At 33.8% G+C, this 13956-nt stretch overlaps 1 protein-coding gene across 6 annotated transcripts in view; it reads left to right on the plus strand.

Annotated features, from left to right (window-relative positions):
• EPS8 (epidermal growth factor receptor pathway substrate 8) overlaps positions 1-13956 on the plus strand; it is a 170602-nt gene that overhangs the window by 110724 nt on the left and 45922 nt on the right. For all 6 annotated transcript variants that reach the window (XM_058558699.1, XM_058558703.1, XM_058558700.1 and 3 more), the window contains 4 exons: positions 7111-7178; positions 8180-8341; positions 10400-10549; positions 13115-13197. In XM_058558699.1, the coding sequence (XP_058414682.1) occupies positions 7111-7178; positions 8180-8341; positions 10400-10549; positions 13115-13197 (463 nt within the window). The remainder of the gene's footprint in view (positions 1-7110; positions 7179-8179; positions 8342-10399; positions 10550-13114; positions 13198-13956) is intronic.

Below are 13956 nucleotides of genomic sequence, written 5' to 3' on the forward strand. Positions count from 1 at the left end.
TTGGGTCACTCTAGTAGCAGTATTGAGGATGGATTTGGTGAGTATGGATGGAAACAGATGAATCAGGGAGCTAAATAATGTAGGTAAATCAGACATCTAAATTAGAGCCATAAGACTTTTGTTAAGGAGAAAGAATATTAATCATCTCACAAATACCATAGATCCAAAAGTCTATTTTCAGAGAGCTAAGAAAGGAATAAGGGATATAAAGTAAGGCTCACCTGCGAATTTTAATGTTTATTTTGTGTTAGGAGCTACTTCATAAAATCATATATCCAAAGACTGAAAATCTTTAGCTTTTCAGCACTAAGTTTTTATTTTCCCTTTTTTACGTATAAAGCAAACTGAGGCTCCTTTTTAAGGTGAGGTGATTTGTCAAAGTCATATAACTTTAAAAATCTTGATTGTAAGAAAATATGACAACTAATTTGTGTAATGTGATGAAAATGAACAGTATATAGGTAAAACAGAGGCTCTAAAGAGAGGGATAGAAGGGGGCCAATCCAAGAGGGATCTATAAGGAAGAAAGAAGACTTAACAATATATTGGGCTTAGAAGTAAGAGGGTTTTAAGTTCCTTGAAGGTGCAGATACTGTTTCATTCCTCTTTTTTTCTAATACTCACCCCTCCCTCCCAGCACACCCTACACAAACACACACCCACAGCGCCTCCTCTCTAACAGACTCTCAGTAAATGCCAATGGAATGAATGGGTAGATAGATGAATGACTGTGGAGAAATACATTCAGGTTTTGAACTCATCTTTGCAATAAACAAATCCTAGTTGAAGTTTTAACTATATTTACTGAATATTGGAAGTGGTTAGCCTCCCAGTCTGCATAGTTTTAACTTTCTTTTTGTAACTAGAAAGTTGGTAAAAGAGAGATTTGTAACGTAGTTTATTTTGTCACAACGTATGCATTTTCTTTATAATTTTTTGTTTGACAATGATTAAACCAGTTCAATAAATCTTTCAGGAATTAATTTGCCTTCATGGGTGGTACATGAACTTCTTTGGGACCTGAGGATACTGTTTAGTGCACTAGAACATGTATTTCACAGTAATCGCTACTGTTTTTTTGTTTTTTATGCGCTGACCGCAGGCCAGATACTGTATCAAGAGTTGCACACAGCTTGTCTTTTTCACGAGAACACTTTCCAGGTCTGACACCAAAATGTGCCACCCGGACTGTTTTAGTAACGTGCTCAGAGAGGCAGCATGGATCTTGGAGGCCAAGTGATCCGCGGCTGAATCATGGCACTTGTACCAAAGGGCTGCCATTTTGAGCAAATGATTTAACCTAATGGTCCCAGTTTTCTCATCTATGAAATAGAAATGATAATAATACTGTAGTAAGTTTACATGAGAAAATAGAAGTAATGAGCCTATTCTGGCAGTGGGGAAGGGTATAGGAGAGTCACTTATTGTCGTGGGTCCTCGGATTAATCAAAGCCCTCAAATTTAATATTTTACCTCCAAATGATGTTAGACGTCTAATCACAGTGATACTTCGACAGGATCAAGTGGTAATCTTCATCATATATTTTTAAGCTTATGTTCCAGATATCACCAGAAATATTTTTTTGTAAATCTGGTGAGTGTATTGTAAACTACACAATTGTGACAATAAATTTGTTTCTTTTGGGTATGTGTTAGTTTATTTTAGAAAATCCGTTAAAATATACTGAAGTTTAGCCCTATTTTATCATTTTTTCATTATTATACAAAAAATTTCAAAGCCAGCATGTGAGAGGCTCTGTATCACTCTAGTCCCTGACAACATAAATAAACAGGAAATAAATATTAATTTCTTTCTCCCCTACCATCTCATGGCAGTAACATTTCATTTGGCTACTGTTAACAGGGAATTGAAGCTTTTATTTTATTTTCCCAGTTAGCCTGCTTGTCAAAGCCTTTAAGCACTAAAATTTAAAATCGTTTTTAAGAGAAATACTTATAAAATGTATTAAACATTTCCTTCTCTCAGGGTGTGGCCCCTGTAATCTCCTGTCAGTGACTCAGAGGTCATCAGTGTGCGCACTGGTGTGTGTACCATGATGTGCTCAGAAGCTGCATTCCTTACCTTTACACCAAATTATTCAGAAGGCTTTCCGTTTTTGGTAGTGGAGGCTGCTTTTTCCATGTGGCTGAGTCCCAAGCCTGTCACTTTTCCCTGTTGTTAACATGCCTGCTTCTGGCGTTGCTTCTGATATGTGTGGGCTGAGAAACTAGATAGAAAATTTTGTTAGCAGAGTAAATAGGTTCTGAGTGGGGAATTGAGAGTCTTTTCCATTAGAGTCTATACATTAAAATGTGCAAATTTTAATGTATAGACATTGTGACATCTGTATCTGCCACTCAAAGGACTTATTTTGTTTGAGTTCTTTGCTGTCTTCTGAATAGCTGAACTTCCTAGAAAAGTAACTTCCCTTTAAATTAGATATTGCTGAATATGGAATATGACCATTTACCATAAATAATCAGCTGTTTAAAGTCATGCTATCTCCAGAAAAGCTCTAGTATCCCAGAATTACCAATTAGTAATACTTTGTTGTCATTACCAACATTTATAGTAACTTTGAGATTTGTATTGTTGGGAGGCCAAGCAGTAATAGATAAATATGATAGGCAGTCTCTCAAGTCTCATTTTAGCCTTCAGTCTGAACTTTTATGTGATGTTAGCAAGTGGGAAAATCTGTTTGTCTTTTGCCTACTTTTCTTTTTTCTTCTCAGGGAAATACTGGTTAGAAGATTATAAGTAATTAATAAACTGTATAGTCAATTTCTGTATAATTGACTTTACTATAAACTTTCCTGTATTTTTATACAGTGCTTGACTCAACTTTCTGATAGCAATATTCTTGAATATACCACTTTTCTTAATAGATACCTACCCCACATATTTTTCTTCTTGTACCTATCTTTGTTTCTCTTTCTGTCCCTCTCTATCTCCTGATCTGGATTTGGAGCTAGTCTGTCTGTCATAATTGAAGCCCGAGCAGTCTCTTGCACATTCAAGTAGCACTCAGACGTTAAAAGGCATTTCTCTTTTCTCCATCCTCATTATTTACAGTGTGTATTTTACTTGGAGAAAACATTTAAATCTTTTTCTTTAAGAAAAAAATTTTTTCTTGAAATTCTTAAGAAGTAAATGGCTCCTGATTTATATATTACCAGGAAGTTGGGCAATGTTAAAAGTCAAAACTCAGCTTTTGTGCCAGCACATGTGACTTAAAAAGACAGTTTGGCAATTTTCCTACCTTATCTGAAAATTTTAAAGCTTCTTTTCTCCTCATGGGATAAGCTATTTTAATGATTTGTTGAACAGGCCGGTAAAATTAATTCTTAAATAATGTAGTTTTGTAAAAGTGGCCTTGTTTGTTTTTAAAAGCATATTCTTGGTTCAGACACTGATTTGTCAAACTGTGATTGTAGTTCCTGGATAATGAGAGCATGTACTTAGTACTCCATGCTCCTTACTGATTCCCATTGAGCACCTCTCCTCTATGGAGACTATATGCTAAAATAGCGTGACAGGAATTCTCTGTGACTGTGGTTGAAAGTTTGTGTCAAGTGTATGTGAGCTGTAGCCCACTGTTTTATTGAGAGAGAGAAATACTCAGCAGCTGCTTTCATGTTACATTTTATTTGTCAAATCCTTACTTTCTAAGCTATACTTTATTTTCAGAGAAAGAGAAAATAAAATTTTCTGAATATTAGTTCTAATAAATCTTGTTATATTATATAAACAGCAATACAGACAAAAGAGAATTAAGTTTAAATACTGAGACCTGCATATCGTTATAGGTGTAATTGTATTAATAGAAGAGTTAAATGAAATGTACGTTTTTTAAATTAAGACTTGTAGTTTTAGGTTCATAGCAAAATAGAGGGTGAGGTACAGAAATTTCCCATATAACCCTTCTGCATATGCGTAGCCCTCCACTGTGAACATCCCCCACCAGATTTGTACACTTGTTGCAATTGATGAACCTACATTGATGTATCATAATCACCCAAAGTCCATTGAAACCTGAATTTAAAGTTCCTGATCCGGAAACTGAATATTGATTTTTGCAGCAGCATATCAACTCAATAATGCTAAAATGATATGTAAAGAATTTTCATCATTGGTTGCTGAAGTCGCCTAATTCGATTTCTTTGGGTTTGTATATTCTGGTCTATGAGATAAAAGCTATTAGGAAAAATAGTAAAACACAACCAGTGGTACTATGATCAAGTCAAGTTTATTCTCAGCTCTAATTGATTCAGATTCAGAGAGATGGAGAGACAGAGACTGAGACTTAATCTTATACTGGGAGTTGAGCAACTTATAATATGAGAAACCCAAAACTCTATTGCCAGATTTATTCAGTTATTATTTAATACACTATTTGACCATGCTTTACACTCTGACTTTGCAAAGAAAAATTGTCAACTTAGAGAGATAACATGTGTTGGCATTTGCACAGATTTTGGAGCAGTGGTTTTCAACCTTGGCTGCACATTAGAATTGCCTGGGGAGCCTTTACAAATCCCAGTGCCCAAACTGCCCCCTAGACCAGTTACTACATTAGAATCCCTAGGGGTGGGACCCATGCAATATTTTTTAAAGTTCATTCTAATGTGCAGCCAAGGTTGAGAACCATTGTTTGAGAAAGTGGTGAACGTCATTAGAGGCTTTATTTTGAGCATCATCGAGACTTTATTTAGGCTTTTCACACTGTTTTAAGACTTTGGGTGAGATTTTCAGCTTAGGAGCATAATTACTATTTACAACTGTACTTGAGAGTGCATATGACTCTCATAAAAAAGAGATGTACTATAATTGCCTTTTAGGGACCTTCTTTCAAAATTTCCTATTAAAGTATTAATGTTAACCTTTATTCATTGACTTAAATCACTGGCTCTGTTGGTTTATTTATAAACCCATTTTATAGCATTTATAAATGTTCAGGATCTTAAAAGGTAATTTCTCATAACATACATTTTATTTATTGTGTAGTATTGGAGAGAAAGCAGTTTAGGAATTCCTAAAATGAATTCTTAATTTGGAATATTAGAAATGGCACTGTATGTTCTAGGCAATCAGAGTGATCAGTTAACATCATACTGTTTACAAATACTATCAAATAGTGAGTGTTTTTCTATTTCTGTAAAGTATGTTTCCATGGGATTGAGAAACTATATGTTAGGAAATTTGGGGGAACACAGTCTTACTACTTCATAATGAGAATCTTTAATTACAAAACATACAGAGTTTTTGCTTTTCAACTGTGGTTGCCAGTCACTTATCTGAAACATTCAGTCAAGCATTTGAACGTCCTGGGGTTGTCATATCATAACTGGATACCATGGCAACCAGTGCCATTTCTTTTGCAGTCCTCAGATTAGACCACAGGAAACAGAACTCCCGTCACGTTCTGAGTCTGCCATTGAGAGTTGTGTTAGAATATGATAAACCAGTGATTCTGAAATAGTGATTATTTCTAAAAGTGCTTTTGTCAGGTATGTCCCTGAGTTATATATTGTATTTCAAAAGTTATAATGGTTTTTCCGAAGAACAATTATCTATTTGTTAATGTCTCACATTGATTAATCCTCAACTAATAATCAGAAAAATATTTTTTTTTAATATGTAGAATACAGTCATGTAAGTGAAGGTTTATGTTTTGTGGTATTGGACTAGAAAATTTAAGGTGAAACCAGATCTTTCTTTTTGATCACATTATTTTGGTAGGAGCAGATGGATCATACTTCTTCAGGTCATCATCCAAACAAAAAAAAAAAGGTAGCAGATATTGAATTTTGTAGAGTGTCTGTTTTTATTTAGTAACTTAAATGCTGCAAAAGCAAAAATAGAATATATTGGAATAATATCAGAGTGATGTAATATAGGGCATATGGATATTTTCCTTGAAGATTTAAGGTAAATATAAAGGAAAGATGATGACTTTCATATGTATCGTGAAGGAAAAATTTACCGAAGTTTTAAAAAAATTCTGTGTTAACATTCTGAGTCTATGTGCTTTATATTTTTGCCCTTGCTTTGCCTTCATGTTTAGCAGAACTTTTCAACTTCAGCTGTTGTAGGAAGATCTAAAAGTTTCTGTATTAATTGAAAGAAACATGTTTATATTTGAAAAAAATTGGGTATTAGGAAAGCTAGGTGTGTGTGTGTGTGTGTGTGTGTGTGTGTGTGTGTGTGGCCCAGAGTTAGTGTCTTGCCCAAGTTTAGTGTCTTAGTGACAGAGCCAAAGCTAGAATCAAAAATCTGATTGCCACTTAGAGTTTTTTTTCATCATAGCACTCTGCTTTAGAAAAAATAGAGCAACTCTGAATTTACAAGTAAGCAAGTTACTTGATGAGAAAGTAACAAATACAAAATATCACCTCCACATATTTTATATTTTATTTTGGTTTTGCAGCATTTTACAAAAGGGAAATAAAAGTTTATTTTTGCTTTTTAAATAGTTTGGTGCAGTAACTTTCTACCTAACTTTCTTATTTTTTCTAACAGCTTGTATCTACAATTCTGAGTATCATATTTGTGTGTTCTATAGATGTGTGGAAGTTGTTCAGATTTACTGGCAGTATGATTGACTTGTATTTTGAATCTCCTCTAACTCTCTTCATAGTTTGGATATTGTGAAAGGTGATATTCCTTGTAGTGCCTATTATTTGCATAATGTAGTCTAACTCATATAATACAGTATCTATGACAGCATTTGCAATTCTATTTTATTCTCAGTACATTAAAAGATGAAATTTATAAGCCAGTTTTTATCTTTTTGCCAAACAGTAGGTCCCAGATTAATAAAACCCTTAGACTAAATACCTTTTTTTCTTACAACATTAATAATGCTGTTAACCTTTGGGATTCTGAAAATTTATATTGAGTTAAATTGTTCTTCTATACCATTTAAACTTTCTGGTGGCTTTTCATTTAATGTCAATAATGAGTGTTTTCAGATACACCACACAGTGGTGACTTGTCAAATACTGTATTTATATGTGAGATAGACTAGTTTTAGAGATGGCCACAAGACACTGATAATATGAACTTCAGCCTATTAGTGGGTGAATAATGGCTTTTTACTTCTTTTTCAGAACAAAGGAAGAATTATGCACGGGACAGTGTCAGCAGTGTGTCAGATATATCCCAGTACCGTGTTGAAGTAAGATGCTTTGATGTCTGCTAAAATTTAGAATGAACCTTGAGGGATGTAAAAACTGGTAGTAAAATCAGAATTATGTTTTATTTCTTTCCTATGATATAAATTGTATTGAACTTTTTCTTTTAGATTTTTGTAAAACTGCAATGTTAAAGTATCTTGTTGGTCTGGGGTCTATATTCATAGAGAATAAATTAAAATAACTACTCATTTCTCATTGTCAGCCTTATTTTGGTTAAAAACAGGAGAAAGGCTTCTATTTTGTATTATGGAATCTTCTTGAAATGAAGCCTTTGACAGTTTCAGTGTATGATTTATTTTTATCTAAAGTCATTACTAGTTCTGTTTAAACAATGGTTTCTTTCTTTAGTTTTTCTCTCTATTATCTTTTAAGATATATCTGCTCTTAATTGGAATCTATTTAGGTGACCTTTGCTTATAATAGAAAATATTTAGGTAAGGGAATAATTTTTAAATTGCTCTTACTTTCGGTTTTCTGCCTATCTCAAGCATACTTAATTAAATTTAAAGTTTTGTTTCAGTAAGTGGTTTCAGGAGAGTGAAAAGTTTGACAGTTGTTACAGACTAATTGCTGTTGCGACTCTCAATTATCAATGTCTGTAATTTTCAAGCTGCCATGTAGATTGCCTGCTATTGTTCAGCACTTAACCAAAATGGAATAAAATGGGGGAGATTGATTTTAAGAGATTGTTATTTAAGCTGTTTAGAATTTGTTTTCATGTCATGTTTCTGTAGTTCAACATGGCTCCATATTAAACAGATTTAGATATTTTATGACTCAAGGCATCATTTCCTCTATTCTACAAAAACCTGCTTGACTTTACTATCTCAGTAAGATAACCATCAAGTTCTAGAGTATTTTGTGTTTGTTCCTCACCTCTCTGCTAGCTGACTTCAATTAGGTTAACGTTGCTTTCTTTTGGAAAATGTCTACTAAGAAACTGTGTGTGTTACAAATATTTTTCCTTTCTGCCAATCATAAGCACTTGACTACCTTTGTTCTGGACCGGAAAGATGCTATGATAACTGTTGATGATGGAATAAGGAAGCTGAAACTGCTCGATGCCAAGGGCAAAGTATGGACTCAAGATATGATTCTTCAAGTGGATGACAGGGCTGTAAGCCTGATTGATTTAGAATCAAAGGCAAGTTTGTAAAATTTATACTATTTTGTTTTCAAGAAAGTTCCACAAGTATTTATATTTACCATCAGATCAGATTGTTTGAAATGGGTGAAAGTTTGACAAAATATTTTTGTCAATGACTTTAAAGAAAAAATATAATACTGTATATACGTTATATATGCGAAGTCAGATTTTTAAACTAGAGACACAGGGATTCGTAGTTTTTTTCTTTTCTTTTTTTTTTTTTGTGAGGAAGATCAGCTCTGAGCTAACATCCGATGCCAATCCTCTTTTAGCTGAGGAAGCTTGGCCCTGGGCTAACATCCGTGCCCATCTTCCTCTGCTTTATATGGGATGCTGCCACAGCATGGCTTGACAAGCGGTGCGTTGGTGCTCGCCTGGGATCCGAGACTGCGAACCCTTGGGCCACCGAAGGGCAGCGCACACACTAAACCACTGCGCCACCAGGCTGGCCCCTGGGACTGGTGTTTTTTTAAACCACAAATGATGAGATGGAAGAAGTGAGGAAAAAATATGTAGTGCTAAAGTAAGGCTCCAGTGGGGCATTATTCTTTATGATGTATTAATTACATGCTAGGCCAAACCATATCCCAATAAATGAATGAACTGGGATGAAGGGGTGTGTGTGTGTGTGTATTAACTTTTTACCAGCCCTACAGCAGGCACCTTTCTTTCACACAACCATTGACTGGTAAGATAAGATGCTGGAGCTCTTAAAACAGGACTTTCTGATCCCCATCATCTAATAAGCATTTGAGTTGCTAAGATAAAGAAAACCACTATTGTAATCATATAGGACTATTCTGATAGGAGTTGGGGTAAACTTTGCCCTTTCTTGCATCTCATCCATTGTATACTGTGGGAGAATAGCAACCAAGCGCTTCCCTGATCCTCATGGTTTCAAGTAATTATAGAGCAGGCATATTATTTAATTTACTTTTGCAAAAAAAGGAAATTTATTGTCTCTCTCCTGTGGGTTGGAAATTACATTCTATTTTAATGGAAGCTGCATGTCCTCTTTCGCCTTTGCTGGGTCCCAGGGAATCGGGATTTAGAATAAATTTATGGTGTGATACATATGTATATGTGCTGTCTGTAACAAAAGTTGATTTTATGTTCCTGTTATCAGGGATGCTGTATTTTGTGTACTTAAAAAAAATCACAATTTCTCCCATCAATTACATCAGGACACTACTCACTATTTGTGTCAGGCCATTAGTGTAAGGAGAAGCACCTTAAATATGTGTCATTCAATACAGAATTCTAATTGTGAACAGAAAGTTCGTTTGTTTAAGAAGTAATTATTTGATCTGTCAGTATTTTCTTTGCGTGACTGTATAGGTTAGAAAGTATTCACTTTTATACTACCACATATCTTAATCATTTTAAGAATGTATTTTTTAGTGAGATCCTGCTGACTCTGCTGTTTGACATTTTTCGCTGAAATATTTACAAATATACATACATGTGTATATATATATATACACACACACACACACATACAGTGAATTTTTTTATCTGAGAGTCATTGAAATAAAAAGTGTGCAAATGGTGTATTATTCTTAGCCTAACCCATTGGTGATCACTGGAGGTAGAAACTTAGAAGAGTATGACTATTCAGTGTTCAAGTAAAAAAAAAATTCTGATACTGCATAGCCAGAGGGAAAAGAATACCATGTGAGATGGTGAATAATTTTGGAAAGAAGCCTCAGTTTACTTATTTTGCTCTTAAAGGCATCAGCTCCACTCCATAATCTGAGGAAATCAGTAATGCTGAGTTCGATATTTCTTCTGTTTATTAAGAACATAAGTAGATTCCTCTGCTAAACATTTCCATTTTTGTTGCTCTTTCTCCCGCTCACCATCCAGCCCAACCTTGTTTCTCTGCTGCCGCCTTGTACCCACTCATCCTCCATATCTACTGGGTTTACTGGTATTCATTATCAATGTGATTTGTACACTTTAAAAATTATTTGTACAATACCTAGAGCTCTTTGTGAAATAAATTTTATATATACAGTAAAAAATAAGGCAAGTTATATTTTTACTTTATTTCAGAATGAACTGGAGAATTTTCCTTTAAACACAATCCAGCACTGCCAAGCTGTGATGCATTCCTGTAACTATGATTCACTTCTTGCCCTGGTGTGCAAAGAGCCCACTCAGAACAAGCCAGATCTTCATCTTTTCCAGTGTGATGAGATCAAGGTAAAAGAATGATGAATTTTCTTTCCCTTTAAGCAGATGTTCTGGCAGCTTTTAGATTTATCTACTTCAACCATATGACTAGTATATTTTTAGTTTATTAGGATTTTGTAAAGAAAACAAATTAAGTGTCTTCCTGGGGAGTTCCAGGTCAAGTAAATAAAGAGGAGATAGAGTGGTATAAAAAAAAAATCAGATGTATTCTATTTATATTAAAAAACAAGGTGTAGATAATATATTAAATTCTTCATTAAGTGACTTGGATTTATAATTAAAAATTGATTCTTCAGAAATCATGCTTCATGGACAATAATTAACCATGCCATCCGATTTTATTCTGCATTAATCACATAGCATGGATTATTGCAGCAAAGCACTTAGACATTTTTCATGATATCGATTTAAAGTTCACAGTTTAATTGTGTGACTTGAATAATTGCTCAAGATTTGTAATCCCCAAGTGATAGTGCAAAAATAGTTGAACATAGTTACCAGTAATAGCACGCTATATCCTGAAAATTTGTATTTTACAGTACACTGTACTTTTCAAATGATTATAATTTGTGATGCTTTATTGGACATTGGAAGTTATCTTCAACCTTGAATATCTTTATTTCTTGAGTTGATTTCTCTAAAAGGGAAATCATTTTGAGTTGAGTTTATTGGTAGTTTACCAAAGCAGTGATTTGTCACTGTGATTGTATATTATAAAATATACAGGTCATTTCTATCTTATAGAGAAATGCTTGGAAATTAGCATAAAGTGTCGATGTTTTCTGAATTTCTTTGACATTAAAATATGATAGATAAATTAAGATTGGCTATACACAGTGTGTTTTACAATTTTCTTCTTATTTCAGTTTGTCATAGATGACTTTCTAAAGTCTTACTTGAAAAGAACTATGGCATTTAGGTAATTTGTATATGTGATGTTCGTCAGATTTTTGTATAGTGCTTTTTGAGAGTCATAAAGTATATTATGAATTTTGCAAGGCTAGATTTGTTAATTCAGTAAGTATTAAAGTGAATATTTTGTTCTGAAAATACAATGAAATTTAAATCATAAATTTTAAAAACAGAGGACTAAGCTAAAAGACGTTTTAAATCTGGTGTTCCCTCAGTGCTCTAACAGCCCCTCTGATAACTGCAAGTTATTGTGCTGAGTGAAGTTTCTGCCTTTCAGTTTTGAGAATAAAGGGCTTGCTGTTTTTGATACGGGATGGTAATTTTGGTGGGTCTGAAATGAATTTACTGAATACTGTTTTGTCCTAATTAAAAGCTCAAGTATCACTCCGTGTCTATATGTGCATTTACTCATTGGTGCTGTATTCCACATATGGGATGTTTTTTTCCTTGCCCCATTGACAAATATAAGGAAATATGATGTGGTTTCTTTTATATGGGTCAATTTGCAACATCACTTTCGAGTTTTAGTTTTTTATTATGGGACTTTACACAATGCTCCTGCCCACCTCTGTAGTAAAATTTTTTTTAGAAATATGATAGCTCTCCTATAGGAACTTCAGGGTTCCTAGGCATCTTCAGTTTTAATATCCCATATAACAGAAAGCCTTTGACATGACGTTTGTAATGTCTTTCTGAAACTAGGATGTTCTTATGGAAGTAACGCTGGACTGGGGATGCATTAACCCTCTCAGTGAACTAGCAGTGTGACCTTGGCCAAGCCATCATATGAGTATTCCTCAGTTTCATTAATTATAAAACAAAGAGACAAGATTAGATAAACTTTAAGTGTCCTTTCAGCTCTAAAATGTTATGATTATCTGTGCTTATGGTAACAGAATATGTAATATATATATTGGAGAAAAACATAACTACAGAGCACAAGCAGGCACAAAAATAGAAGATGAATACATTCCAGCAAGAATCTAATATACAGTAATAATCCATGGCCATAAATAAACTTCATAACCAAACAGAATAAACTGCATAGCTGCTAATCTCACACTGGTTCCCAAGAAGACTGAATCAAATATTCTTGTTGGAAAAGTATTAGAAAAGTTAATCATTTGGAGAAAGTTAATTTTTACCTAAAACAACAAAATAAAGTGGTTATCAAAAAGGGTCCAACCTTTTGCCATTCCTCCCATGATTATAGTGGATTTGTCCTAAGCTGAGAGTAGATCTGCTGGGACTGATGTGTTTCAGCAGGTTAGTGGGTGCCCAGTGGATCATGAGGATGAGAAGAGAGAAGGAACTCGACTCTACTCTAATTCCTTCATTTCTTCTCAGGCAGAGATATTGACCCAGTGACCTTTTCAGCATATACTTATTCTTTCAGCATATACAAATCCTTTTTCTTGTTGCTTTTATGCAAAGATAGCTTTTTTTAAACTAAAGGAATCTGGACTAAATAATCTTTAAAAATTTCTTCCGTTTTAAACTGTGAGTCATGTTTTGAAACCAGATTTAAAAAAAAGAAAACTTTTATTTTGCATCAAGACGCTTATTGATTCAGACAAGGAACGCAATCCCCTTTTCTGTTTTAACCTACATATTAAGACAAAAAGATCTATAACTTCCCAGGTAACTTGTCTTTCATTGCAGGCAAACCTAATTAGTGAAGACATCGAAAGTGCGATCAGTGACAGTAAAGGAGGCAAACAGAAGAGGCGGCCTGATGCCCTGAGGTAAAAACGTTAAAAGAAGTTAAGGGGTAGAGTTGATTTGTTTTTAAATCTTTTTTCCTCTAAAGATTTAGAAAAATTATTTTCAATGAAAGTATATTATTATATTTTATAGGTATATTATTATATTTATTTATTATATATATTTTATTACAACTTGTAATCTCAACTCATTTGCTCTCCCAAGTTGGTCAGTATGTGTGTGTATCTTTTCTCTCCATGTTTCTGGTCTTTCTCTGGTATGGCTTCTCCTTCCTATGTTGTTATAGAGAGTCATGAAAGATGAGTGGCATTTTAAGGGAAGGTAGCCTAGGGGGATGCAAACACATATGAGGAATATAGTTGGTTCATGGGCTTTCCAAATCACAGGAGACCCAGAAAAAAATTGAACTTAGTTTTCAGCTGAATTTAAATTTTTCTGTATTTTTGTATTTCATATATATTTATAAATATGTATAATATGGAATGGTTAGGAAATTCTTATTGTTCTACCCCTTCATACAGTTCTTCTTGAGGCTGAAGAACTAATATCATAAATTGAGAGAATTGATGTGTTATAGAAATAGAGATTAACTATACTTATTATGGTGATCATTTTGCAAAATATACAAATATCGAATCATTATCATTATCACCCGAAACTAATATAATGTTATATGTCAATTATGCCTCAATTTCAAAAAAAGAACTAATACCATAAATTGAAAGAACTGATGTGTTATAGAAATAAAGATGGTAAAAATTCAATTTGTTGTCCTCTTT

The sequence above is a fragment of the Diceros bicornis genome, chromosome 17 (assembly GCF_020826845.1).
Source record: "Diceros bicornis minor isolate mBicDic1 chromosome 17, mDicBic1.mat.cur, whole genome shotgun sequence".
Lineage (NCBI taxonomy): Eukaryota > Metazoa > Chordata > Mammalia > Perissodactyla > Rhinocerotidae > Diceros > Diceros bicornis.